Source organism: Coregonus lavaretus, assembly GCF_964263955.1.
Source record: "Coregonus lavaretus genome assembly, chromosome: 3".
NCBI classification, from domain to species: Eukaryota; Metazoa; Chordata; class Actinopteri; order Salmoniformes; family Salmonidae; genus Coregonus; species Coregonus lavaretus.
In genome coordinates this window covers 10,350,857-10,377,907 of record NC_139990.1, presented here as the reverse complement: position 1 = coordinate 10,377,907, position 27,051 = coordinate 10,350,857, and the positions used below count along the sequence as shown (strand labels likewise).

The 27,051-nt window shown below is 44.3% G+C and overlaps 1 protein-coding gene across 1 annotated transcript; it reads left to right on the top strand.

Annotated features, from left to right (window-relative positions):
• Window positions 1–1,581: 1,581 nt before the first annotated feature.
• On the top strand, window positions 1,582–26,686 carry smarcc1b (SWI/SNF related BAF chromatin remodeling complex subunit C1b). Its single transcript, XM_084157849.1, has 26 exons — window positions 1,582–1,824; window positions 2,460–2,579; window positions 6,453–6,538; window positions 6,830–7,004; window positions 7,209–7,278; window positions 7,461–7,533; window positions 9,472–9,547; window positions 9,634–9,759; window positions 9,914–9,999; window positions 10,085–10,206; window positions 10,289–10,348; window positions 12,476–12,513; window positions 12,611–12,723; window positions 12,859–12,930; window positions 13,048–13,161; window positions 13,279–13,432; window positions 13,596–13,766; window positions 18,129–18,387; window positions 18,467–18,541; window positions 18,697–18,752; window positions 18,868–19,000; window positions 19,091–19,236; window positions 20,556–20,690; window positions 20,846–20,972; window positions 21,047–21,133; window positions 26,304–26,686. The coding sequence occupies exons 1-26, from the start codon at window positions 1,648–1,650 to the stop codon at window positions 26,387–26,389; spliced, it is 2,937 nt and encodes a 978-aa protein (XP_084013975.1). The 5' UTR covers window positions 1,582–1,647; the 3' UTR covers window positions 26,390–26,686.
• Window positions 26,687–27,051: the final 365 nt, after the last annotated feature.

The window sequence follows — 27,051 nt, the reverse complement described above, 5'->3', positions numbered from 1 at the left end:
GGCCTATCAAAGCCCAGACCTCAATCCAATTGAGAATCTGTGGTATGACTTAAAGATTGCTGTACACCAGCGGAACCTATCCAACTTGAAGGAGCTGGAGCAGTTTTGCCTTGAAGAATGGGCAAAAATCCCAGTGGCTAGATGTGCCAAGCTTATAGAGACATACCCCAAGATACTTGCAGCTGTAATTGCTGCAAAAGATGGCTCTACAAAGTATTGACTTTGGGGGGGTGAATAGTTATGCACGCTCAAGTTTTCAGTTTTTTTGTCTTCTTTTGTCTTATAATAAGCCATGCTACAAGCTATCTCGCTAGTTAACTTTTTAGCTATAGGCCTAAGCATTAATGTCATTGACTCGTTGTCGACATTTTATCCCTGATTTATTGAATGAGGGAATAATTTTATAAAGACAAAAGTATTAGGTTATAATGTTGATATTTTATATCAAGGGTGATCAACCATCCTCCAGGAGAGCTACTGGGTGTGCAGGCTTTTGTTCGAGCACCGCTCTAATACACCACATTGTAGCCTAAACATCAGCTGCTCAACAGGACCTTGATAGGCAGACTCGGGTGTGTTTCAGGGCTGTCTCAAAAGCCTGCACACCCAGTAGCTCTCCAGATGGAGGGTTGACCACATGTGTTTTATACAGTAGCCTAACAGTGCAGTTATTTTACTGCGTGGGGGGTTAAGTGCCTTGATCAAGGGCACAACGGCAGGAGATAGTAGGACTACATGGGATCAGAGACTAGCAGCCTTCTAGTGTCAATACCACATTTATGCTTACTTTTTCATGTAGGCTACATAGAGACACCACCAATTGTTGGTCATGGAAATTTGGTTAAAAGTCATGAAATTCCATCTGTCACAAATGTGTATGAACCCTTAACAGTCAATAATCAGAGGTCTCTATAGCATAATGTCATTTGGGAATTTCTGTGAACATAGTCTAATGGACTGACTTGAAAAAAAGCTGAATATCAAATTGTATTAGTAGTCTAGTGATTGATTGATTAATAGTAGAATAAAACTATTTGAATGTAGCCTACTGGACCTAGTGGATGATGGATCGCCTCTATCTCTTTCATTTCCATCTTGCTCCAGAGGGATGGATGACTGGGACATCTGGCTGCCTGCCTGCAGCCACACATCAATTTACATTTTGTATTAAATAAAAGAAGCCAAAAAGCAAACTGTTGGGGCTTTTCGATTTTTATACTCCAGTTGAAAATACGATTATTTTAGAACAATGCTACTATTTCACAACATTGTGTTGACAACATTTCATAATAATGTTTTCTTTAAAAATAAAAAAATAAAAAAACGTTTTAACCATTCACTATCAATAGTTCTGATTAAATCATTTGGTGTGATTAACCAATAACAAAGGGAGAAATGCAGAGAACATGGTTAACCAATTTTACCAGTTGTATTTAGATTGAAATTATGGAGACACTTATTGGATAAAATTGGATAAATGTGGCAACTCCTCTCTTGTTGCGAAACATATTTTTTGGGCTAGTTTTCAGGCCTTGTGGGCGGGTTTTAAGTGCAATAATGTTAGCTTGATCTGGCAACCCTGCTGATTCACAGCTGTAACAGCTCTTGAGCGGGCTAGTTTTCCACCCGTTATTATAAGGCGTTATTATGGCGACAACGTCTGGGGGACCCAACATCGGGGCTCCCGCGTCCAGCCAGAGTCCACACACCACCACAGCACAGCGGAAAAAAGACGGGAGTCCGTCCGCGAGGTACTGGGAGAGCCCCGACTCCCTGGCTCAGCTCGAGACGGTGCGACAGTGGATCGGGAAGCACTACAAAAAGGTGCGTGAGCTAACACTAGCGTAGCGGCTAACTATTTACATTGGTAACTATGGGCTAGTTAGCATAGCGGCTAACTATTGTTGACTAGATGAAAACTGCTAGCTAGCTAGCTTAGCAGTCTCTCGCTACTTAACTAGCTAACTACAGTACATTATTAAATACATTTGCTGTATGCCTTAGCTAACTAGTTATCCAGCTGCCTGAGGTTGGAAGCTAATACTAGCTAACTAGCTAGGTAGTAAGATTGCAAGCTAGTAAGCTAGTAGCTAGCTAGCTAGCTAACTGCGTTACAATAGCAGAGTTGGGATCAATTTAAATTCGGAGAGTAAACCAAATTCCAATTCCAGTGTACTTCCTGAATTGACCCCAACCCTGTACAATAGCAACTGTTTATAATCTGCAAACAGTAACATTGTAACTAGCTTGCTAGGTAACTACTTATGTATGTTTCCAGCTGCTAAGGCTGCTACCTTCTGCTCCGTTATAATACTATATAGCTAGTTTTGTGCTCCGTATTTCCTAGAGTAGTGACTGCTGTGGACTGTATGATGTAGCAAGATGCTCAAGCTATACCAGATGTTCTACTGTTAGGTATGTCCTTCTGGATTACTGATTGTGTGTGTGTGTGTGCGAAGTATGTGCAGGCAGACTCTCCATCCTGTCAGGCACTAGCCTCCCTCACCCTTCAGCTGCTTCAGTTCCAGGAGGAAGTCTTCGGCAGACGGGCTGAAAATCCCACACTCACCAAACTACCTGTGAGTACACACACCAGGGTTTCAGTAAGGACAAGTGACCGGGAAGATTATAATTTATCAGACATATGCATTGGGTGTTCGTGGAAATTACCACCAGGGACACCTGAAGTCAATCTTTAATGAATCATTCTTTATTATCAGCAAGCTGGAGAGGTCACAGTCAAACTTAGATGCATAAAGTACCGGTCTGAAGTGAACTCCCTCGGGGCAGTCCCGTTAGATCTCTTATATACTGCTTAAACAGAAAAGTTACATAGGCATGGAAAATAGGATTGGTTCCTGCATGTGTCTGACTCCGTCTCCTATCTTAACTTGTATCTCCCGAGTGGCACACTGGTCTAAGGCACTGCATTGCAGTGCTAGCTGTGCCACTAGAGATCCTGGTTCGAATCCAGGCTCTGTCGTAGCCGGCCGCAACCGGGAGACCCATGGGGCGGCGCACAATTGGCCCAGTGTCATCCAGGGTAGGGTAGGGAATGGCCGGCAGGGATGTAGCTCAGTTGGTAGAGCATGGCGTTTGCAACGCCAGGGTTGTGGGTTCGATTCCCATGGGGGGCCAGTATGAAAAATAATAAAATAATGTATGCACTCACTAAGTCGCTCTGGATAAGAGCGTCTGCTAAATGACTAAAATGTAAATGTAAACATATTCTGGGCGTTCTGCCAGATCATGTCTCCCCCCTCATATATTTACCAAGCACAAGACAAGATGAAAATTTTCAAGGCTGTCTCTTCACACAATAAAATCCATCACACTAACCCATTAGAGCGTCCACCCACGCAGCCAGCGCCATCAATAAACAAGGGAAATTGGCCAAATGAGCCACATTTACGTGTCCTTAAAAACAGCCTATAATATAACAAATAAAACAATTATTCCTTGTGTTTCGATGTGTAGCATATGCAAAATGTTATAGCCTATTGGTTTTTGCTTTGCTAAAACAATTTTCCACCTCACGGTTCAGCTGTCAGAGATTTGAGACCTAAATGCATCAGGGAATTGAATGCATAGGCCTATAGGCTTAGGTGTCCACTGTCTCTTTATTTTATCTTTATTATTTATTTAAAAAATAAATATAAAGTAAGAGAAGCTTAGGCCTAGCCCCAGAGAGAGATATACCAGTGACATGCTACGACACCAAAATGCAGTTATTTCTCCTTGTCAGATAAGCCACTGCGTCTGCTATACAGATATAGGCGTACAGAAGGAGGCTAATTCATATTTTTTTAAGTCCGAATTTTAAAAATAAAGAGAATCATTATATTGTTAGATTATAGGACTAACTCTGGTAGGCCTAAAACATTCTTCCTAACCTCAAGTTCAACTGTCGGAGTCAGTTGGAGCGCCAGTGCGCACAGCCTTCATATTATAGGCCTGCAGTATAATAGGCTAATAGCCACACCACACCACACCAAGCCTTCACAAAAGATTCCAAACTTTATTAGGGTAATATCAAAAGTAAGTCAAGCCATTGCTTATAGGGAAAATACGAGCAGGATATTATATTGCGGCAAACACAACATTACAGTTGGAACAGAATGAAACAAAACACTTACGAACTGGTTTAAAACTTCACAAAAGTTTTGAACAGGCTACAGTATATTGCAGCAGTTACCAAGAAAGGCAAGTGCCTACCGTACACAACAAATGACAGCAATAGGCTAATGATATTTATTTTACAACAGGCCTACTTGTAACCCATCTTAAACTAAATACGGAGAACACAATTAAAAAGACAGATGGACTTAATTTAGCCAGTGACAATGTCTCAACAGAATTAAACAAAACACTTTTAGCATATTTTAAAGAACTGGTTTAGAATAATAAATAGGCATACAGGAATAACAATGATATGCAATAACAATAATGATAAAACAAATTATTATCAATATGAAAATATAAAAATTAAGTTCAAAAATTGCATCCTACCTGATTAGCAAGTTGCACAGTAGCCTGCATTTGGCTGTGCCAACGTTCTTCTCATCTTAGTCCAATACAATATTAACCCTTGTAGACTTTTCACTATAGGCATGCTCTCTAACTTTCGTTTGACTTCAATGAAAAAGGGCTCCATCTTCGCAATAAACAGTAGCCCAAGGCTCCTCTCTCGCTCTCTCGTCAGCAGCAGGCGCATGCATGTAAGGCAGTGTGTAAGGCAGTGTGTAAGGCAGTGTGTAAGGAGTGAGAGAATGGTGCTGAAGCGCGAAATCGGGATGTGTGATAGGCAGCCCTGGACAATTTGGCTGGCTACGATTTTTTTTTATCGTCTTTTAATTTATTTTAGCAGCCAAAAGCCTGCAATTACCAGCTAGCGGAAACCATGACACACACACACACACTGTCAACCCACACTCACCAAACTACCCATGTGTGTGTTGTGGTGCTGGTCGTGTGGGTTTCAAATCAAATGTTATTTGTCACATGCGCCAAATACAACAGGTGTAGACCTTACTGTGAAATGCTTACTTACAAGCCCTTAACCAACAATGCAGTTTTAAGAAAAATAAGAGTTCAATGTAAATAGTCCAGGTAGCCATTTGATTAGCTGTTAAGTAGTCTTATGGCTTGTGGGTAGAAGCTGTTCAGAAGCCTTTTGGACCTAGACTTGGCTTTCTGGTACTGCTTGCCATGCGGTAGCAGCGAGAACACTCTATGACTAGGGTGGCTGGAGTCTTTGACAATTTTTAGGGCCTTCCTCTGACACCGCCTGGTATAGAGGTCCTGGATGGCAGGAAGCTTGGCCCCAGTGATGTACTGGGCCGTATGCACTACCCTCTGGAGTGCCTTGCGGTCGGAGGCCAAGCAGTTGCCATACCAGGCAGTGATGCAACCAGTCAGGATGCTCTCGATGGTGCAGCTGTAGAACCTTTTGAGGATCTGAGGACCCATGCCAAATCTTTTCAGTCTCCTTAGGGGGAATAGGTTTTGTTGTGCCCTCTTCACGACTGTCTTGATGTGTTTGGACCATGATGTGGACACCAAGGAACTTGAAGCTCTCAACCTGCTCCACTACAGCCCCATCAATGAAAATGGGAGCGTGCTCGGCTCTCCTTTTCCTGTAGTCCACGATCATCTCCTTTTGTCTTCATCACGTTGAGGGAGAGGTTGTTGTACTGGCACCACACTTCCAGGTCTCTGACCTCCCTATAGGCTGTCTCATCGTTGTTGGTGATCAGGCCTACCGCCATTGTGTCGTCGGCAATCATGAGATACTCTACCTCAGGCGAGCAAAACCTTGAGACTTCCTTGATATTTGATTTCGCGCACCAGCTGTTATTGACAAGTAGGCACAGACCGCCACCCCTTGTCTTACCGGAGGCAGCTGTTCTTTCTTGCCAATGCTCGGAAAAACCAACCAACTGTATATTATCCATGTTGTCGTTCAGCCACGACTCGGGTAAACATAAGATATTACAGTTTTGAATGTCCCGTTGGTAGGATAGTCTTGAAAGGAGCTCATCCAGTTTATTCTCCAATGATTGCACGTTGGCCAATAGGACGGATGGTAGAGGCGGGTTACCCACTCGCCGACAAATTCTCACAAGGCACCCGGACCTGCGTCTACCTGTGTCTGCGTCTTCTCTTCACGCGAATGACAGGGATTTGGGCCTTGTCGGGTATCTGGAGTAAATCCTTCGCGTCCGACTCGTTAAAGAAAAAATATTTGTCCAGTTCGTGTTGAGTAATCGCTGTTCTGATATCCAGAAGCTCTTTTCAGTCATAAGAGACGGTAGCAGAAACATTATGTACAAAATAAGTTACAAATAACGCGAAAAAACAAATAGCACAATTTGTTAGGAGCCCATAAAACGGCAGCCATCTTCTCCGGCGCCATTATTGGGATTTTTGTGTGTGTGTGTGCTCCTCTCTAGTCTCAGTGCTTCCTGGACCTGCGCCCAGGAGGCGGGCTTTGCCACATCCTTGGCTCCGCCTACAAGTTCAAGACTGATCAGGGCTGGTGAGTGACAGATCTTATCCCCTATCTCTTATCTCCTAGCCCCTATATCCTACCTCCTAGCCACCATCCCCTGTCTCCTATCTCCTCCCTCTAACAGGGCTGGTGAGTGTTACCTTTGGCAACGTCCTGTTTCGGTCCCTGCTTGGTAACCTGCATGGGTACTGTTCCTCAAATGTGTGCATATGACACAGAAAGCACTTCACTGAGGCCCTCCACCCTTTTTTCCATCTTCCCTCTCTTTCCCCTTTTCCCCCTTCTCTCTCCCCTGTTGTCCCTCTCTCCCTCCCCCAGGAGAAGGTTTGACCTACAGAACTCCTCTAGGACGGACCGGAACGTAGAGATGTTTACTACTCTGGAGAAGACCCTGGTCCAGAATAGCTGTCTGTCGAGGCCCGTGGTGTATGTGGACCAGGAGGTGGATCAGAACCTGAACAGCAGACTGGCTGACATCATCACCAAACACCAGGTGAGCGAGGAGGTGATGGAGAGCGAGAAGGGAAGATAGATGGAGAGCAGGGGGAGGGAGGAAGATTTATGTAATATTGCCATGGGTGCTGCTGTTTTCTCTCTTGGGCTGTTTTCTCTGTTGGGTAATGTAGTTCTGTCTCAGCTGATGGGTAATGTAGTTCTGTCTCAGCTGATTGGTAATGTGTTTCTTTGTCTGTCTCAGGGTTCGTTGACTGAGGACAGAACCCAAGCCTCTCACCACATCTACCCCTGTCCAGCCTTCACAGACCAAGGTCAGTGTGTGTGTGTGTGTGTGGGGTCATCACATATAATTGAATATTGTAACTAATTTAATAGGATCTTTGTGGGTCATAGCCTGTTGGCAGCTTTGACCCAAATTCACAGTTTTAAGTATTTTTGTGAGTTCTGTTCTGTTCTTAGTTTTTGACCGTTTTTTGTGTGTTCTCATTTCCAGATTGGGAGTGGGTGCGCCCTGTCATGCGTAAGGACAACAATGTGTTGGTGCACTGGGGCAGGCACCCTGACAGGTAACACACACACACACTAGGGTTGAATGGTGGGAACCCGGTTACCGAGATTTACCGGGATATACCGTCCAAAACCACTCCCTTTTCCCAGGTTAAATAACTGCGAGAAACCGGTAAATTATAATTATTTATATGAACAGCATGGCGTGAAATGGAACTGTTAAATTATATGTGATGTCTAAATCTGGCTTCTCTACGGCCTCTGCATGATGAATCATCAACTCTCAGGGTGGGGACAGACAGCCCATCTCAGAATGGGCAGCTGCAGAGTTCACTCGAATATTGTTGCTTTAAAACAGTGCACGCACGAGCACTCTCTCGCTGTCTTTCTCTCTCTCTCTCCATCAACTCCATTCAAATTGCATCCAAAATAGATAATCCTGTTCTAGATTGATATACATATATATAGCCCCATATATAGATGTCCTAGTCTACCTCTTTCAGGTAATACATTCTATGCAGTATTAGCCTTATATTTAGCTAATTAATGATTGGTTATGCCCACAAATGGCTCTGTCGTAGCCGGCTGCGACCGGGAGACCCATGGAGCGGCGCACAATTGGCCCAGCGTCGTCCAGGGTAGGGGAGGGAATGGCCGGCAGGGTTGTAACTCAGTTGGTATAGCATGGCGTTTGCAACGGCAGGGTTGTGGGTTCGATTCCCACGGGGGGCCAGTATGATAAAATAAATAAATAAAATAATGTATGCACTAACTGTAAGTCGCTCTGGATAAGAGTGTCTGCTAAATGAGTAAAATGTAAATAATAAGCTTCTAACTTATAGCCTCTGTCTCTTGCGCAATACGTATGCACCTGTGCTCTGCTGGCCTCTCTCCTTAAAAAACGCTCCGTAGCTCTTGGAGTCCCATGCAGGAAAAGCTAGACTAGAATACCTTGCTGGACATCATTTTTTTGTTGCATTTCTTATACCAATAGACTATTCGAACAGGGATTCGAGCTCTTGTTTGTGAATGTTAAATACAGCAGCCAAAATAACTCAGGGGTAGTCTGAAAGAAGAGCGAAGGTGCTATGGTGATAGGCTGTAGCATTCAGACCCATAACCATTCAATCTTCCTGAAGAGAAGTGAAAGCCTTCTGCATCTAATTCTAGTCCTATATTATTCAAGGATGTCATTAGAATGATGAAGATGAGGACAACCAAACCTATTTAATTTAACTGTTGAAATGGAGGAAGGAATGAAGCAACAATAGAGAAAGAGGAGGTAGGCTAATAACATTAGGGGAAATATTATGAAAGGTATATATGCGTCAGCCTACTAATTAGACAAATCGGCCCTATTATATTTCAAAATTAAAATCAAATTCGCTAGCCTATACTTGTTACTTTGTAGGCCGCATGTGCTGCACCAGAATCGCAAGTTCTCTTCTGCTTTATCATGGTTTGAACGATGTGCGTAATTCCAGTCCGTATAATACGGTACAGTTATACAGTCCACAGTCAAAAAGATTAGCCTACTGGAGCTAGTTTCATTTATTTACCCAAGAGAGCATATAGCTAGCTACATCTATGGGCTTTTATGTTTTTCTGTCGTGTGTAATGTGCAATAGCCTATATCATAGATGTATTGGATAATGGCACAATCATTTGGGCTTGGGCTCAAAATTCAAGCCTGATGCCTTTTTAATATAGGGCTCATAAAAATGTATTTAATGTATGGCTCATCAGGCTCAGGTTGCATCAGGCTTCAATTTTCAATCAAAGCTCTAATCAAATCCAGACATAGGCCTGTTTATATGCTTTATAATGCTTTTGAATGAATGCTTTTCCAGTTTTGGCGGAAAATACCAGGTTACCCGGGAGAAAAGTGATTTATTCTCGGGATGGAACATTTGTAAAATACCGGGAAAATATTCAACCCTAACACACGCACACACACCCTCCTTAATCATGTGTATGACTGTGTTTGTTTCCTGTAGCTACGATAGCTGGTTGTCCTCCAGTGACGTAGAGGGAGAGGTGCAGGAACCTCCACACACACACACACCTTGGAGGGTAAGAACAAACACACACACACACACACACACACACACAGTTCTATGACTATTTCCCACAAATGATGAATACGTGTGTGTGTACAGGTGCACGCAGGCTGGGTGTTGGATACAGAGGTGTATAATGAGTGGATGAACGAAGAAGACTACCTAGTAGATGACAGAAAGGTTCCTCTCATCCTCCGCCGGAGAGTCCATGTCACAGACCAACAGGTGTGTGTGTGAGATCCAGTGGCTCTGGGCTGCTTGTGGTGTGTGTGTTGCCCTCTGTCCTCTGTCTTTTTTTTAAACAGAGGCCTGTGTGAGCCACTTTCTTAGTTGGTACATCTATCATCACTCCTCTCTCCCCCCTCTCTTCCTCCATCAGGACCGTAAGTTTACTCCAGTGAAGAAGAGAAGACGCTCCCCCTCACCTCCCTCTTCCGATGGCAAAAAGAAAGGAGGAAAGAAGAGGTAAGGTTTCTCTGTCTCCCTAGCTCCAGCCTTATTCTCTACCTATTGGCCCTCTCTCTCTAACCCTGACTTCTTCTCTCCCTAGTGGTGGGTCTAAGAGGCGTGGGCCGAAGGAGGAAGAGGAAGAGGTAGAGGAGGATCTGACTAAAGATATGGAGGATCCAACACCTGTCCCTAATATGGAAGAAATTATACTGCCTAAGAACGGTACACACACACACAAACACACACACACACACACACACACAACAGATGTTGTTATTGACTTCTTGTGTCTCTCTGTCTGCAGTGAACCCGAAGAAGGACAGTGAGAATACTCCTGTCAAAGGAGGGATGATGACTGACCTGGGTGAGTGAGAGCGAGAGGGAGTGTGTGTTTGTCTCTTTGTGTATTTGTATTTATTAGGGATCCCCATTAGCTGTTACAAGGCAGCAGCTACTCTTCCTGGGGTCCAAACATATTAAAGCACTTACATTACATATAAAACAAAAGATAAAACAGTACATCATATAACATTATTACACCACTACATACAGTCATGGCCAAAATTGTTGGCACCCCTGAAATTTTTCCAGAAAATGAAGTATTTCTCACAGAAAAGTATTGAAATTACACATGTTTTGCTATGCACATGTTTATTTCCTTTGTGTGTATTGGAATAACACAAAAAAAACAGGAAAAAAGCAAATTTGACATAATTTCACACAAAACTCAAAAAATGGGCCGGACAAAATGATTGGCACCCTTAACTTAATATTTAGTTGCACACCCTTTGGAAAAAATAACTGAAATCAGTCGCTTCCTATAACCATCAATAAGCTTCTTACACCTCTCACCCGGAATTTTGGACCACTCTTCTTTTGCAAACTGCTCCAGGTCTCTCATATTGGATGGGTGCCTTTTCCCAACAGCAATTTTAAGATCTCTCCACAGGTGTTCAATGGGATTAAGATCTGGACTCATTGCTGGCCACTTCAGAACTCTCCAGCGCTTTGTTGCCATCCATTTCTGGGTGCTTTTTGAAGTATGTTTGGGGTCATTGTCCTGCTGGAAGACCCATGATCTCGGACGCAAACCCAGCTTTCTGACACTGGGCCCTACATTGCGACCCAAAATCCTTTGGTAATCCTCAGATTTCATGATGCCTTGCACACAGTCAAGGCACCCAGTGCCAGAGGCAGCAAAACAACCCCAAAACATCTTTGAACCTCCACCATATTTGACTGTAGGTACTGTGTTCTTTTCTTTGAAGGCTTCATTACATTTTCGGTAAACAGTAGAACGATGTGCTTTACCAAAAAGCTCTATCTTGGTCTCATCTGTCCATAAGACGTTCTCCCAGACGGAATTTGGCTTACTCATGTACATTTTGGCAAACTGTAGTCTTGCTTTTTTATGTCTCTGTGTCAGCAGTGGGGTCCTCCTGGGTCTCCTGCCATAGCGTTTCATTTCATTCAAATTTCGACGTATAGTTCGCGCTGACACTGATGCACCCTGAGCCTGCAGGACAGCTTGAATTTCTTTGGAACTTGTTTGGGGCTGCTTATCCACCATCCGGACTATCCTGCGTTGCAACCTTTCATCAATTTTTCTCTTCCGTCCACGTCCAGGGAGATTAGCTACAGTGCCATGGGTTGCAAACTTCTTGATCATGTTGCGCACTGTGGACAAAGGAACATCTAGATCTCTGGAGATGGACTTGTAACCTTGAGATTGTTGATATTTTTCCACAATTTTGGTTCTCAAGTCCTCAGACAGTTCTCTTTTCCTCTTTCTGTTCTCCATGCTTAGTGTGGCACACACAGAAACACAATGCAAAGACTGAGTCAACTTCTCTCCTTTTTATCTGCTTTCAGGTGTGATTTTTAGATTGCCCACACCTGTTACTTGCCCCAGGTGAGTTTAAAGGAGCATCACATGCTTGGAACAAACTTATTTATCCACAATTTTGAAAGGGTGCCAATAACTTTGTCCGGCCCATTTTTTTAGTTTTGTGTGAAATTATGTCAAATTTGCTTTTTTCCTGTTTTTTTTTGTGTTATTCCAATACACACAAAGGAAATAAACATGTGCATAGCAAAACATGTGTAATTTCAATACTTTTCTGTGAGAAATACTTCATTTTCTGGAAAAATTTCAGGGGTGCCAACAATTTTGGCCATGACTGTATCTACAATACAAAATGTTTAATACCACCATACAACAATATCACAATGTATGCATGTGTCTGTACCTTTTGTGTGTCTCTTCACAGTCCCCGCTGTTCCATCAGGTGTATTTTTACCTGTTTTTAAAATCTGATTTTACTGCTTGCATCCGTTACCTGATGTGGAATAGAGTTCCATGTAGTCGTGAATCTATGTAGTACTGTGCGCCTACCATAGTCTGTTCTGAACTTGGGGACTGTGAAGAGACCTCTGGTGGCATGTCTTGTGGGGTGGGTGTAGTTATGTAACTCATTCTTCTTTTCTTCAGATGAAATTGAGGATGACTCTCTGCTTCCTGGTGGAAGGGTAACAATACAATATAATTATTTTATTTATAGAATTCTTATGAGGAATTTAGTGTGTTTGTACCATACACACCGATATAACAATTGTGTGTGTGCAGGAGGATGAGGAGGGCAGAGAGGGGCTGCGTCTATCAGATGGAGAAGACAACATCACAGAACAAACTCACCACATCATCGTCCCATCCTACACCGCCTGGTTCAACTATAACTGGTGAGTACAAACACGTGTCACCCTCTCAAACACACAGGTACACACACACACACACGTCATCCTCTCAAACACACAGGCACACACGTATTCAAAATGAGTGTCTGTTTTAAACCAAACTGTGTTTATATGTTCCAGTATTCACCAGATCGAGAAACGAGCTCTACCAGAGTTCTTTAACGGACAGAACAAGTCCAAATCTCCAGAGATGTGAGTAACAATTTCAGGTGTTGCTCAGGGTTCAGTGTTTGGACCCCTGCTGTTTACTTCAGACATGATTGTACCCCTAGGAGACATAATGAATAAATGAACACTGTGTGTGTGTAGATACCTGGCATACCGTAACTTCATGATTGACTCGTACCGGCTGAACCCCCAGGAGTACCTCAGCTCCACCTCCTGCAGACGGAACCTGACTGGAGACGTCTGCGCCGTCATGAGGTGTGCTATGAAGTTTAAACTACCACTTACTGTGTGTGTTGTGTAACAGTGTGTATTCTAACTCTGTACCTCTGTGTGTGTATTGTAACTGTGTGTGTATTGTAACTGTGTGTGTAGGGTCCATGCGTTGTTGGAGCAGTGGGGGTTAGTGAACTACCAGGTGGATGCAGAAAGCAAACCTCTCCCTATGGGACCCCCTCCCACCCCTCACTTCAACACACTGGCTGATACACCCTCAGGACTGGCCCCGCTGCAGCACAGACCGCTACAGGTAACACACACACACACACACACATTTATGTTTATATAAAAGAACACTTACAGTGAAATTATTGAGGTACACATTGACAGCCGGTATGCTTGTTATGATCCTCTCAAATCTTTCCACCTCCATCCCTCTCTCTCCCCCCCCATCCCTCTCTCTCCCCCTCCAGGTGTCCTCCTCCCAGCAGATGTTGTTCTTCCCTGAGAGAAGTGTAGAGAAGCCCTCAGAATCTCAGAACTTTGGCCTCAGAACAGACCTGTATGCCAGGAAACACCCCAAGAGTAAAGGAGCCAGTTCAGGGAGGGATTGGACAGAACAGGAGACCCTCCTACTGTTGGAGGTGAGCCAATCATCTCTCAGCTTATCTTCCCTCTACTCAGTGATGTAGTCAAGTCACTAGTCTGAGTCATCACTTGTCGAGTCTCGAAAATCGTGACTTGATTCCGGGTCAAGTCTGACTCCTGGACTCGAGTACTACAACACTGTCCTATCAGAATGGTATTTTCCCATTTCAGACACTACCTGTTCTGGTCCCAGAATCCATATTTCAACAATTAGACTAATTTCAATGTTTCTATGGCAATGTAAAAAACAGAGGGTGAGGTACAAAACATTCCAACTTCCAAAGGAATCAGGTGGCCTAGGATTACCAAACTTTAGGTGGTACTACTGGGTCACACAATTGCAACCAATGATTACTTGGATAAAAAATTAATCTGAAAATAATCTATGGTGGTGAATATGCAATAGCAGTAGGACCTTTTCTGGGAAAGAAGATAGACAGTGATGGTAAGAACCTGTAATCCAAGCATCTGATTTGGAATAAGTACAACGCAGTCTCCATCAGCCTATGGCCATATCATCCCTAACTGGTATTGCATATCTTACTGATTTCTCTCCATTGTCACTAGATTCAGGTTTTCAAAGGTGATCATTACTTCATTTGCAATATGTACACTAAGTCTATACCCCACCCATAGAAAAACACCTACAGTGGGGAAAAAAAGTATTTAGTCAGCCACCAATTGTGCAAGTTCTCCCACTTAAAAAGATGAGAGAGGCCTGTCATTTTCATCATAGGTACACGTCAACTATGACAGACAAATTGAGATTTTTTTTCTCCAGAAAATCACATTGTAGGATTTTTTATGAATTTATTTGCAAATTATGGTGGAAAATAAGTATTTGGTCACCTACAAACAAGCAAGATTTCTGGCTCTCACAGACCTGTAACTTCTTCTTTAAGAGGCTCCTTTGTCCTCCACTCGTTACCTGTATTAATGGCACCTGTTTGAACTTGTTATCAGTATAAAAGACACCTGTCCACAACCTCAAACAGTCACACTCCAAACTCCACTATGGCCAAGACCTAAGAGCTGTCAAAGGACACCAGAAACAAAATTGTAGACCTGCACCAGGCTGGGAAGACTGAATCTGCAATAGGTAAGCAGCTTGGTTTGAAGAAATCAACTGTGGGAGCAATTATTAGGAAATGGAAGACATACAAGACCACTGATAATCTCCCTCGATCTGGGGCTCCACACAAGATCTCACCCCGTGTGGTCAAAATGATCACAAGAACGGTGAGCAGAAATCCCAGAACCACACGGGGGGACCTAGTGAATGACCTGCAGAGAGCTGGGACCAAAGTAACAAAGCCTACCATCAGTAACACACTACGCCGCCAGGGACTCAAATCCTGCAGTGCCAGACGTGTCCCCCTGCTTAAGCCAGTACATGTCCAGGCCCGTCTGAAGTTTGCTAGATTGCATTTGGATGATCCAGAAGAGGATTGGGAGAATGTCAGATGAAACCAAAATTGAACTTTTTGGTAAAAACTCAACTCGTCGTGTTTGGAGGACAAAGAATGCTGAGTTGCATCCAAAGAACACCATACCTACTGTGAAGCATGGGGGTGGAAACATCATGCTTTGGGGCTGTTTTTCTGCAAAGGGACCAGGACGACTGATCCGTGTAAAGGAAAGAATGAATGGGGCCATGTATCGTGAGATTTTGAGTGAAAACCTCCTTCCATCAGCAAGGGCATTGAAGATGAAACGTGGCTGGGTCTTTCAGCATGACAATGATCCCAAACACACCGCCCGGGCAACGAAGGAGTGGCTTCGTAAGAAGCATTTCAAGGTCCTGGAGTGGCCTAGCCAGTCTCCAGATCTCAACCCCATAGAAAATCTTTGGAGGGAGTTGAAAGTCCGTGTTGCCCAGCGACAGCCCCAAAACATCACTGCTCTAGAGGAGATCTGCATGGAGGAATGGGCCGAAATACCAGCAACAGTGTGTGAAAACCTTGTGAAGACTTACAGAAAACGTTTGACCTGTGTCATTGCCAACAAAGGGTATATAACAAAGTATTGAGAAACTTTTGTTATTGACCAAATACTTATTTTCCACCATAATTTGCAAATAAATTCATTAAAAATCCTACAATGTGATTTTCTGGAATTTTTTTCCTCATTTTGTCTGTCATAGTTGACGTGTACCTATGATGAAAATTACAGGCCTCTCTCATCTTTTTAAGTGGGAGAACTTGCACAATTGGTGGCTGACTAAATACTTTTTCCCCCCACTGTAATACTCAGAAAATGGCAAAGAAATGTATTTAATGGAAAAGATCATCCATAAAATTAAACTGCAAACAGATATATATGAAAAAAGATTTGTTCCTAAATATTGTGTTTTCTTTAGTTGTTTAATTGTATATTTATTTGGTTTGTTGTGTACTTGTTTGTATCTCAGAATACCAGAACCTTAATGATAACCATCATGTTTACTTCACAAACACTAATTATACTAGTGACTGCACATAGTACAGACGCAGTACTGATACTCACTCCGCAGTGGTTGGAAAAGGGTTTGGGCTGGACATGCAGCGACCCAGACCCTGCTGCTGTCGGAGATCACATATACTGACTCAAGGTAGTTGGGAATGGGTAGGGGAGCTGGACAATAATGATGCTGATAATGATGTTTTCACTACCTCTATGACAAATTGCTATACTGTAAACTTATGCTTGAAAACTAATACACATTTTCAGTACTAGTCAAAAATGTGGACACACCTACTCACTAATTCCAAGGTTTTTCTTTATTTGTACTATTTTCTACATTGTAGAATAATAGTGAAGACATCAAAACTATGAAATAACACATATGGAATCATGTAGTAACCAAAAAAGTGTTAAACAAATCAAAATATATTTGAGTTCTTCAAAGTAGCCACCCTTTGCCTAGATGACAGCTTTGCATACTCTTGGCATTCTCTCAACCAGCTTCATTCACCTGGAATGCATTTCAATTAACAGGTGTGCCTTCTTAAAAGTTAATTTGTGGAATTTATTTCCTTCTTAATGCGTTTGAGACAATCAGTTGTGTTGTGACAAGGTAGGGGGGGTATACAGAAGATAGTCCTATTTGGTAAAAGACCAAGTCCATGTTATGACAAGAACAGCTCAAATAAGCAAAGAGAAATGACAGTCCATCATTACCTTAAGACATGAAGGTCAGTCAATACGGAAAATTAAGAACTTTGAAAGTTTCTTCAAGTGCAGTCGCAAAACCCATCAAGCGCTATGATGAAACTGGCTCTCATGAGGACCGCCACAGGAAAGGAAGACCCAGAGTTACCGCTGCTGCAGAGGATAAGTTCATTAGAGTTAACTGCAGCTCAGATTGCAGCCCAAATAAATGCATCACAGAGTTCAAGTAACAGACACATCTCAACATCAACTGTTCAGAGGAGACTGCGTGAATCAGGCCTTCATGGTCGAATTGCTGCAAAGAAACCACTACTAAAAGGACACCAATAGGAAGAAGAGACTTGCTTGAGCCAAGGAACACGAGCAATGGACATTAGACCAGTGGAAATATGTGCTTTGGTCTGATGAGTCCAAATTTGAGATTTTTGGTTCCAACCGCCTTGTCTTTGTGAGACGCAGAGTAGGTGAATGGATGATCTCTGCATCTGTGGTTCTCACCGTGAAGCATGGAGGAGGAGGTGTGTGGGTGCTTTGCTGGTGACACTGTCTATGATTTATTTAGAATTCAAGGCACACCTTAACCAGCATGGCTACCACAGCATTCTGCAGCAATACGCCATCACATCTGGTTTGCGCTTAGTGGGACTATAATTTTTCAACAGGACAATGACCCAAAGTATACCTCCAGGCTGTGTAAGGGCTATTTGACCAAGGAGAGTGATGGAGTGCTGCATCAGATGACCTGGCCTCCACAATCACCCGACCTCAACCCAATTGAGATGGTTTGGGATGAGTCGGACCGCAGAGTGAAGGAAAAGCAGCCAACAAGTGCTCAGCATATGTGGGAACTCCTTCAAGACTGTTGGAAAAGCATTCCTCATGAAGCTGGTTGAGAGAATGCCAAGAGTGTGCAAAGCTGTCATCAAGGCAAAGGGTGGCTACTTTGAAGAATCTAAAATCTATTTTGATTTGTTTAACACTTTCTTTTGGTTACTACATGATTCCATATGTGTTATTTCATAGTGTTGATGTCTTCACTATTATTCTACAATGTAGAAAATAGTAAAAATAAAGAGAACCCCTTGAATGAGTAGGTGTGTCCAAACATTTGACTGGTACTGTAAGTAAAAAAAGTTATCTGGCCAATAACATTATTTTCTCCCTCATGCTTATCCCTGTCTTATTCTCATCCTCTCCCTCCATCTCAGGCGTTAGAGGTCTATAGAGATGACTGGAACAAGGTGTCAGAACACGTGGGGTCTCGTACCCAGGACGAGTGCATCCTCCACTTCCTGCGCCTGCCAATAGAAGACCCTTATCTGGAGGACTCCGCCTCCTCTCTTGGCCCATTGGCCTACCAGCCCGTTCCCTTCAGCCAATCAGAGAATCCGGTGATGAGCACCGTGGCGTTCTTGGCGTCCGTGGTCGATCCCCGAGTCGCCTCCGCTGCCGCCAAGGCTGCCCTGGGTATGTGTTTGTGTGTGTTTGTTTTACTCCGTGTGTGTGTACGCGCGTTTGTGTTAACCCTGTCTCTGTCTCTCTGTAGAGGAGTTTTGTCGTGTGCGTGAGGAAGCTGACAAGGTTCTGGAGTTCCCTGCCCTCAATGAGGCTGAGAAGGCAGGTAGGAGTCTGAAACACGGCATATATATATATATATATATATATATATATTACACACACACACACACACTCCTCAACCCTCAAACACTGCAGTAGAGAATCCTTCCATCACTCGCTCTCTCGCTCTCTCTCTCTCTCCCCCTCCCTCTCCTCTAGATGTGATGGATGGTGAGAAGATGGAGACTGATTCTGGCTCCCAGCAGCCTCTGCAGGTGAGACCAGAAGTGACCTGTGGGGTCAGAGGAAGTGAGACAAGAAGTTACACTCTGGTGTTTCTGAGAATCTGATTGTCAGTGGGTGATGATTCATTGTGTGTGTGTGTTCCAGGCGGATAGACGGAAGGTTCTAGAGCCCAGTGGAGGCGAGAGATCAGTAGAGGGAGAACGAGAGAAGAGAGAGAATGCTGAAATGACAGTCACAGAGGAGAGAGACGGCGATAGCGGAGGGAACCGCAAGACAGGTGTGTGTGTATCTCATTCATATTGTTACAGACAAGATGGTGTGTGAGATGATGTATGTTATAGAAGATCTCCTTCTATCTCTCTTTTAGACCGAGGGGAGAAGGATGAGATTGTGGGGCGATGGAGGGAAGGAGAGCGGGATGAAGGGAGGAGACTAGCAGAGCTGGAGTTGGTAGATGGGACCGTTACCACGGCAGCAGCTGCTGCCCTGGGTGCCGCCGCTACTAAGGCTAAGGTAAACCCCGCCCACGACCCTCAAACCACCCTATCGCTGCCCACTTACCCCACCCATCAGCCAATCCCTGTCTACTGCCCATTAAACTCTTTTTCTTTCTACTGGCCTGTCACTACAGCCATAACTTAGGACCTAGCCAATCAAATCCCCCCCACTCTCTCTTCCCCCTCCCCTTTTATGTGATCCATTTATTTTTATTTTTAAGTTGAAACTTATTTGATAACTATTAGAGAACTATCTCTCTCACTCACACACTGAGTATACCAAACATTGGGAATACCTTCCTAATATTGAGTTTGCCCTCAGAACAGCCTCAATTCGTCGGGGCATGGACTCGACAAGGTGTCGAATACGTTCCACAGGGATGCTGGCCCATGTTGACTCCAATGCTTCCCACAGTTGTCAAGTTGGCTGGATGTCTTTTGGGTGGTGGACCATTCTTAATACACACAGGAAACTGTTGAGTGTGAAAAACCCAGCAGCATTGCAGTTCTTGATACAAACCGGTGCACCTGGCACCTACTACCATACCCTGTGCAAAGGCACTTAAATATTTTGTCTTGCCCATTCACCCTCTGAATGGCACACATACACAATCCATGTTTCAATTGTCTCTCTTAAAAATCATTCATTAACCTGTGTCCTGCCCTTCATCTACACTCATTTAAGTTGATTTGACAAGTGACATCAATAAGGGATCATTGCTTTTACCTGGTCAGTCTGTCATGGAAAGAAATGTTTTGTATAGGGCCACCTGATTGTCGCAGTGGTCTAAGGCACTGCATCGCAGTGCTAGCTGTGCCACTAGAGATCCTGGTTCGAGTCCAGGCTCTGTCGCAGCCGGCCGTGCCGTGGGAGACCCATGGGGCGGCGCATAATTGGCCCAGCGTCGTCCAGGTTAGGGGAGGGTTTGGCCGGCAGGGATGTTCTTGTCCCATCGCGCACTAGCACGCACTGTGGCGGGCCGGGCGCAGTGCACGCTGACTCAGTCGCTAGGTGTACGGTGTTTCCTCCGACACATTGGTGCGGCTGGCTTCTGGGTTATGCGGGCACTGTGTCAAGAAGCAGTGCGGCTCGGTTGGGTTGTGTTTCGGAGGACGCACGACTCTCGACCTTCGCCTCTCCCGTGTCCGTACGGGGGTTGCAGCGATGGGACAAAGACTGTAACTACCAATTGGATACCACGAAATTGGGGAGAAAAAGGGGGTAAAATTCCTGCAAAGAAAAATAATATATATTTTTGGAAATGTTTTGTGTTCTCAGTGTACAGCATGTGGATACAGTAATTCTCTCTCTTGCCCTCCTCTCTCTCTCTCTAGCACCTAGCAGCGGTAGAGGAGCGGAAGATCAAGTCTCTAGTGGCTCTGCTGGTGGAGACTCAGATGAAGAAGCTGGAGATCAAACTGAGACACTTTGAGGAGCTGGAGACCATCATGGACCGAGAGAAAGAGGCTGTGAGTATACAGAGCTAGATCTAGCCTATTGGGATCTAGTTTGGGGGATCTACTAAACATTAATTTGGGTATTTCATAATGGTTCCTTCTCAATGTAATGTTTGTGTGTGACCCTCTCCCTCTCTTCCCCTGCCCCTCTCTCACTGTGTGTGTAGTTGGAGCAACAGCGTCAGCAGCTGTTGTCAGAGCGACAGAGTTTCCACTCTGAGCAGCTGAAACACGCAGAGATGAAGATTATCCAGCAGAGAGGGCAGCAAGCACCATGCACTCTACAACACACAGGTCTGTAGGCATGCACGCACATCAGCACGCGCATACACACACGTTGTAACATCCATCTCTCACCTCTCCTTTAGGCCAGTCCATGCCCAGCCAGATGATGCCTACTGGGGGAAACTCTCTCACCATGGCCCCCCGACACCCTGGAGCTCCCAACGGCATGTGTGAGTACCCTCACCTCTAACCCCTGACCTCTAACTCCAACCTCACACTGCCCCAAACATGCCCTTACCTCTGGAAAATGTGCACAAAAAAATGTAAACATATTGAGCGTGTTTACAATGCATTCGGGAAAGTATTCAGACTTTTTCCACATTTTGTTACGTTACAGCCATATTCTAAAATGGATTAAATAGTTAATTTTTTATTCTCATCAATCTACACACAATACCCAATTATGACAAAGCAAAAACAGGTTTTTAGAAATGTTTGCTAATTTATAAAAAATAAACTGAAATATCATATTCACATAAGTATTCAGACCCTTTACTCAGTACTTTGTTGAAGCACCTTTGGCAGCGATTACAGCCTCGAGTCTTCTTGGGTATGACGCTACAAGCTTGGCACACCTGTATTTGGGGAGTTTCTCCCATTCTCCTCTGCAGATCCTCTCAAGCTCTGTCAGGTTGGAAGGGCAGCGTTGCTACACATCTATTTTCCGGTCTCTCCAGAGATGTTCAATCGGGTTCAAGTCCGGGCTTTGGGTGGGCCACTCAAGGACATTCAGAGACTTGTCCCAAAACCACTCCTGCGTTGTCTTGGCTGTGTGCTTAGGGTTGTTGTCCTGTTGGAAGGTGAACCTTCGCCCCAGTCTGAGAGCACTGGAGCAGGTTTTCATCAAGGATCTCTCTGTACTTTTCTCTGTTCAGCTTTCCCTCGATCCTGACTAGTCTCCCAGTCCCTGCCTCTGAAAGAAATCTCCACAGCATGATGCTGCCACCACCATGCTACACCGTAGGGATGGTGCCAGGTTTCCTCCAGACGTGACGCTTGGCATTCAGGCCAAAGAGTTAAATCTTGGTTTCGTCAGACCAGAGAATCTTGTTTCTCATGGTCTGAGAGTCCTTTAGGTGCCTTTTGGCAAACTCCAAGTGGGCTGTCATGTGCCTTTTACTGAGGAGTAGCTTCCATCTGGCCACTCTACCATAAAGGCCTGATTGGTGGAATGCTGCAGAGATGGTTGTCCTTCTGGTAGGTTCTCCCATCTCCACAGAGGAACTGGAGCTCTGTCAGAGTGACCATCGGGTTCTTGATCACCTCCCTGACCAAAGCCCTTATCCCCCGATTGCTCAGTTTGACCGGGCGGCCAGCTCTAGGAACAGTCTTGGTGGTTCCAAACGTCTTCCATTTTAAGAATTATGGAGGCCACTGTGTTCTTCGGGACCTTCAATCCTGCAGAAATGTTTTGGTACCCTTCCCCAGATCTGTGCCTCGACACAATCCTGTCTCAGAGCTCTACGGACAATTCCTTCGACCTCATGGCTTGGTTTTTGACATGCACAGTTAACTGTGTGACGTTATATAGACAGGTGTGTGCCTTTCCAAATCATGTCCAATCAATTGAATTTACCACAGGTGAACTCCAATCAACAGGATGCACCTGAGCTCAATTTCGAGTCTCATAGCAAAGGGTCTGAATACTTATGTAAATAAGGTATCTGTTTTTTATTTGTAATACATTTGCTAACATTTCTAAAAACCTGTTTTTGCTTTGTCATTATGGGGTATTGTGTGTAGATTGATGAAGAAAAAATATTTTCCAAATGCACTGTATGTTGACTTAGTAATGCAGACAAAAGTTGACGCTTGAAGTTTGGGGAGGTGTATCTGCCACAGCCAAACGTCGTTGTGGTTTTCCAACAGCAAGCCCCAGATCAACATGGCAGTGTCAACATAGCTGCCATTATTTATAAAATATTTTCTTTATAAGGTCAAAATAAACTTGTCTCTACCCCCAGTATCACAAACTAAAAACATAACGTGTACAATTAATTGGTTAGAGAAATGTCACAAATATTACATTCATTTGTATCCACTGTGGCTTTTGAATCTCAGCAAAGTTGGTTCCTGTTTTAGTCACAGCTTTGGTCAAGCAAAAACACCTTAATTGACTATAGTGCCTTCCACAATGCAAGCAATGGCTACATGTCCTTTGATCTTATGGAGTTTGTAAAGTTCATGCAGTTGACATCAAATCACATTTTATCTGTCACATGCGCCGAATACAACAGGTGTAGGTAGACCTTAAAGTGAAATTAAGAAAGAATACAAAAAAAACACACAGAAAAATACAGTATAAAATAATACGAAATAAAAGTAACAAATAGTTAAAGAGCAGCAGTAAAAATAACAATAGCGAGGCTATAAACAGGGGGTACCAGTTAGTCTAGGTAATTGAGGTAATCTGTACATGTAGGTAGAGTTATTAAAGTGACTATGCATAGATAATAGAGAGTAGCAGCAGCGTAAAAGTCAATGCAAATAGTCTGGGTAGCCATTTGATTAGATGTTCTGGAGGCTTATGGCTTGGGGGTAGAAGCTGTTTAGAAGCCTCTTGGACCTAGACTTGGCGTTCCGGTACCGCTTGCCGTGCGGTAGCAGAGAGAACAGTCTATGACTAGGGTGGCTGGAGTCTTTGACAATTTTTAGGGCCTTCCTCTGACACCGCCTGGTATAGAGGTCCTGGATGGCAGGAAGCTTGGCCCCAGTGATGTACTGGGCCGTATGCACTACCGTCTGTAGTGCCTTGCGGTCGGAGGCCGAGCAGTTGCCATACCAGGCAGTGATGCAACCAGTCAGGATGCTCTCGATGGTGCAGCTGTAGAACCTTTTGAGGATCTGAGGACCCATGCCAAATCTTTTCAGTCTCCTTAGGGGGAATAGGTTTTGTTGTGCCCTCTTCACAACTGTCTTGGTGTGCTTGGACCATGTTAGTTTGGTGATGTGGACACCAAGGAACTTGAAGCTCTCAACCTGCTCCACTACAGCCCCGTCGATGAGAATGGGGGTGTGCTCGGTCCTCTTCTTTTTCCTGTAGTCCACAATCATCTCCTTTGTCTTGATCATGTTGAGGGAGAGGTTGTTGTCCTGGTACCACACTTCCAGGTCTCTGACCTCCTCCCTATAGGCTGTCTTGTCGTTGTCGGTGATCAGGCCTACCACTGTTGTCATCAGCAAACTTAATGATGGTGTTGGAATCGTGCCTGGCCATGCAGTCATGAGTGAACAGGGAATACAGGAGGGGACTGAGCACGCACCCCTGAGGGGCCCCCGTGTTGAGGATCAGCGTGGCGGATGTGTTGTTACCTACCCTTACCACCTGGGGGCGGCCCGTCAGGAAGTCCAGGATCCAGTTGCAGAGGGAGGTGTTTAGTCCCAGGGTCCTTAGCTTAGTGATGAGCTTTGAGGGCACTATGGTGTTGAACGCTGAGCTGTAGTCAATGAATAGCATTCTCACATAGGTGTTCCTTTTGTCCAGGTGTGAAAGGGCAGTGTGGAGTGCTATAGAGATTACATCATCTTTGGATCTGTTGGGGCGGTATGCAAATTGAGGTGGGTCTAGGGTTTCTAGGATAATGGTGTTGGTGTGAGCTATGACCAGCCTTCCAAAGCACTTCATGGCAACAGACGTGAGTGCCAAGGGTCGGTAGTCATTTAGACAGGTTACCTTAGTGTTCTTGGGCAAAGGGACTATGGTGGTCTGCTTGAAACATGTTGGTATGACAGACTCAGACAGGGAGAGGTTGAAAATGTCAGTGAAGACACTTGCCAGTTGGTCAGCGCATGCTCGGAGTACACGTCCTGGTAATCCATCTGGCCCTGCGGCCTTGTGAATGTTGACCTGTTTAAAGGTCTATCTCACATCGGCTACGGAGAGTGTGATCACACAGTCGACCGGAACAGCTGATGCTCTCATGCATGTTTCAGTGTTACTTGCCTTGAAGCGAGCATAGAAGTAATTTAGCTCGTCTGGTAGGCTCGTGTCACTGGGCAGCTCGCGGCTGTGCTTCCCTTTTGTAGTCTGTAATAGTTTGCAAGCCCTGCCACATCTGATGAGCATCGGAGCCGGTGTAGTACGATTCGATCTTAGTCCTGTATTGACGCTTTGCCTGTTTGATGGTTCGTCGGCGGGCATAGCAGGATTTCTTACAAGCGTCCGGGTTAGAGTCCCACTCCTTGAAAGCGGCGGCTCTACCCTTTAGCTCAGTGCGGATGTTGCCTGGAATCCATGGCTTCTGGTTGGGGTATGTACGTACAGTCACTGTGGGGATGACGTCATCATCGATGCACTTATTGATGAAGCCAGTGACTGATGTGATGTACTCCTCAATGCCATCGGAAGAATCCCGGAACATATTCCAGTCTGTGCTAGAAAAACAGTCCTATAGCTTAGCATCTGCTTCATCTGACTAGGAGTGCCGCCTCTGGATGAGCGTTTTCCTGTTTGCTTATGGCCGTATACAGTTCATTGAGTGCGGTCTTAGTGCCAGCATCGGTTTGTGGTGGTAAATTAACAGCTACGAAGAATATAGATAGTGTGGTCTACAGCTTATCATGAGATACTCTACCTCAGGCGAGCAAAACCTAGAGACTTCCTTAGATATCGTGCACCAGCTGTTGTTTACAAATATACATAGACCGCCACCCCTTGTCTTACCAGAGGCTGCTGTTCTATCCTGCCGATACAGTGTATAACCCGCCAGCTGTATGTTATTCATGTCTTCGTTAAGCCACGACTCGGAGAAACATAAGATATTAGTTTTTAATGTCCTGTTGGTAGGATATTCGTGCCTGTAGTTTGTCCACTTTATTATCAAGTGATTGTAAGTTGGCCAATAGTATCGATGGCAAAGGCAGATTAGCCACTCGTCGCCGGCTCCTTACCAAGCACCCCGATCTTCTTCCGCGATATCTCCTTTTCTTTCTTTCTACTGCGAATGACTGGGATGAGGGCTCTGTCGGGTGACAGGAGCAAATCCCTCTCGTCCGACTCATTAAAGAAAAATTATTAGTCCAGTTCAAGGTGAGTAATCGCTGTTCTGATGTCCAGAAGCTCTTTTCGGTCATAAGAGACGGTAGCAGCAACATTATGTACAAAATAAGTTACAAACAATGAGAAAAAACACACAAAATAGCACAGTTGGTTAAGAGTCCATAAAACTGCAGCCATCCCCTCCGGCGCCATCTTCTGCATGTAGGCGCAAGTCTGACAATTTGTATCCACATAATGCAACACACTTTTTGAAAGGCGGTGACCAACGCTGTTAATTAACTGCATAAAACTGATCCACTGGAACGCACCCACTCATGTATTTTCTTCTTCTCTTCTGTCAGACCCACCAGCACAGCCTGATGGGATAGCTCCGACCCAGCCGGGTCTTCCAACCACAGCCATACACAGCCGGGGAGCAGAAACATGAGACACACACACCTTGACCCCAGTCACACACACTCCAGGTCTCTTACGAATACACACAGTACATATTTTAAATACTTTATTTGGATCCACAGTAAGACATTATGTCAAGGTCATACAAATGCTTGGACAGGCGGTCATGGAAGCCAAATCTAATCTTCACATTGGACAGGTCCTCATGTGACTGTTTACTGTCATTTTGATGTCATGTCATTTAATCATTGTTACACACACACTTGCTGTATGCTTTATTGACCAGTGCTGAAGAGTAAACTCATTAAGTGTTTTATATGAAACTATCGCTCTGTGTATGTGTCCTTTGTAGTGTGTGTATGTGTTCAGAGTTGAATGATGTTGGACGCTATACACTCTATTTTACAGAACATTGACATCACACCCCTCAGATACAGTACTGGAGTGGATACTGACCAACAAGTATTAAAAAAAATACAGCACCATACTCTAACTAGCAAAACATTGGACCTTAACGGTACTAGTGGCTAATTTGGGGATGTTAAGGCTAACTACAGCCACTGCTCTCAAAGGTGATGGAGAACATCACAGTCATCTTGAGTCTGATATCTGAAGGTGTGAGTGTTTACAGGGAAAGTATTATAGGTTGGTTTCTTTCATTGACTGTAGAGAGTTTGATAGGACCAGAACCAC

Excerpts from the sequence above, each read along its gene's own strand:
- smarcc1b (XM_084157849.1), top strand. The coding sequence starts at position 1,648 with ATGGCGACAACGTCTGGGGGACCCAACATCGGGGCTCCCGCGTCCAGC. Across the intron at positions 9,760-9,913 it reads TCCATGTCACAGACCAACAG|GACCGTAAGTTTACTCCAGT; the intron begins GTGTGTGTGTGA and ends TTCCTCCATCAG. Across the intron at positions 10,207-10,288 it reads AATTATACTGCCTAAGAACG|TGAACCCGAAGAAGGACAGT; the intron begins GTACACACACAC and ends CTCTGTCTGCAG.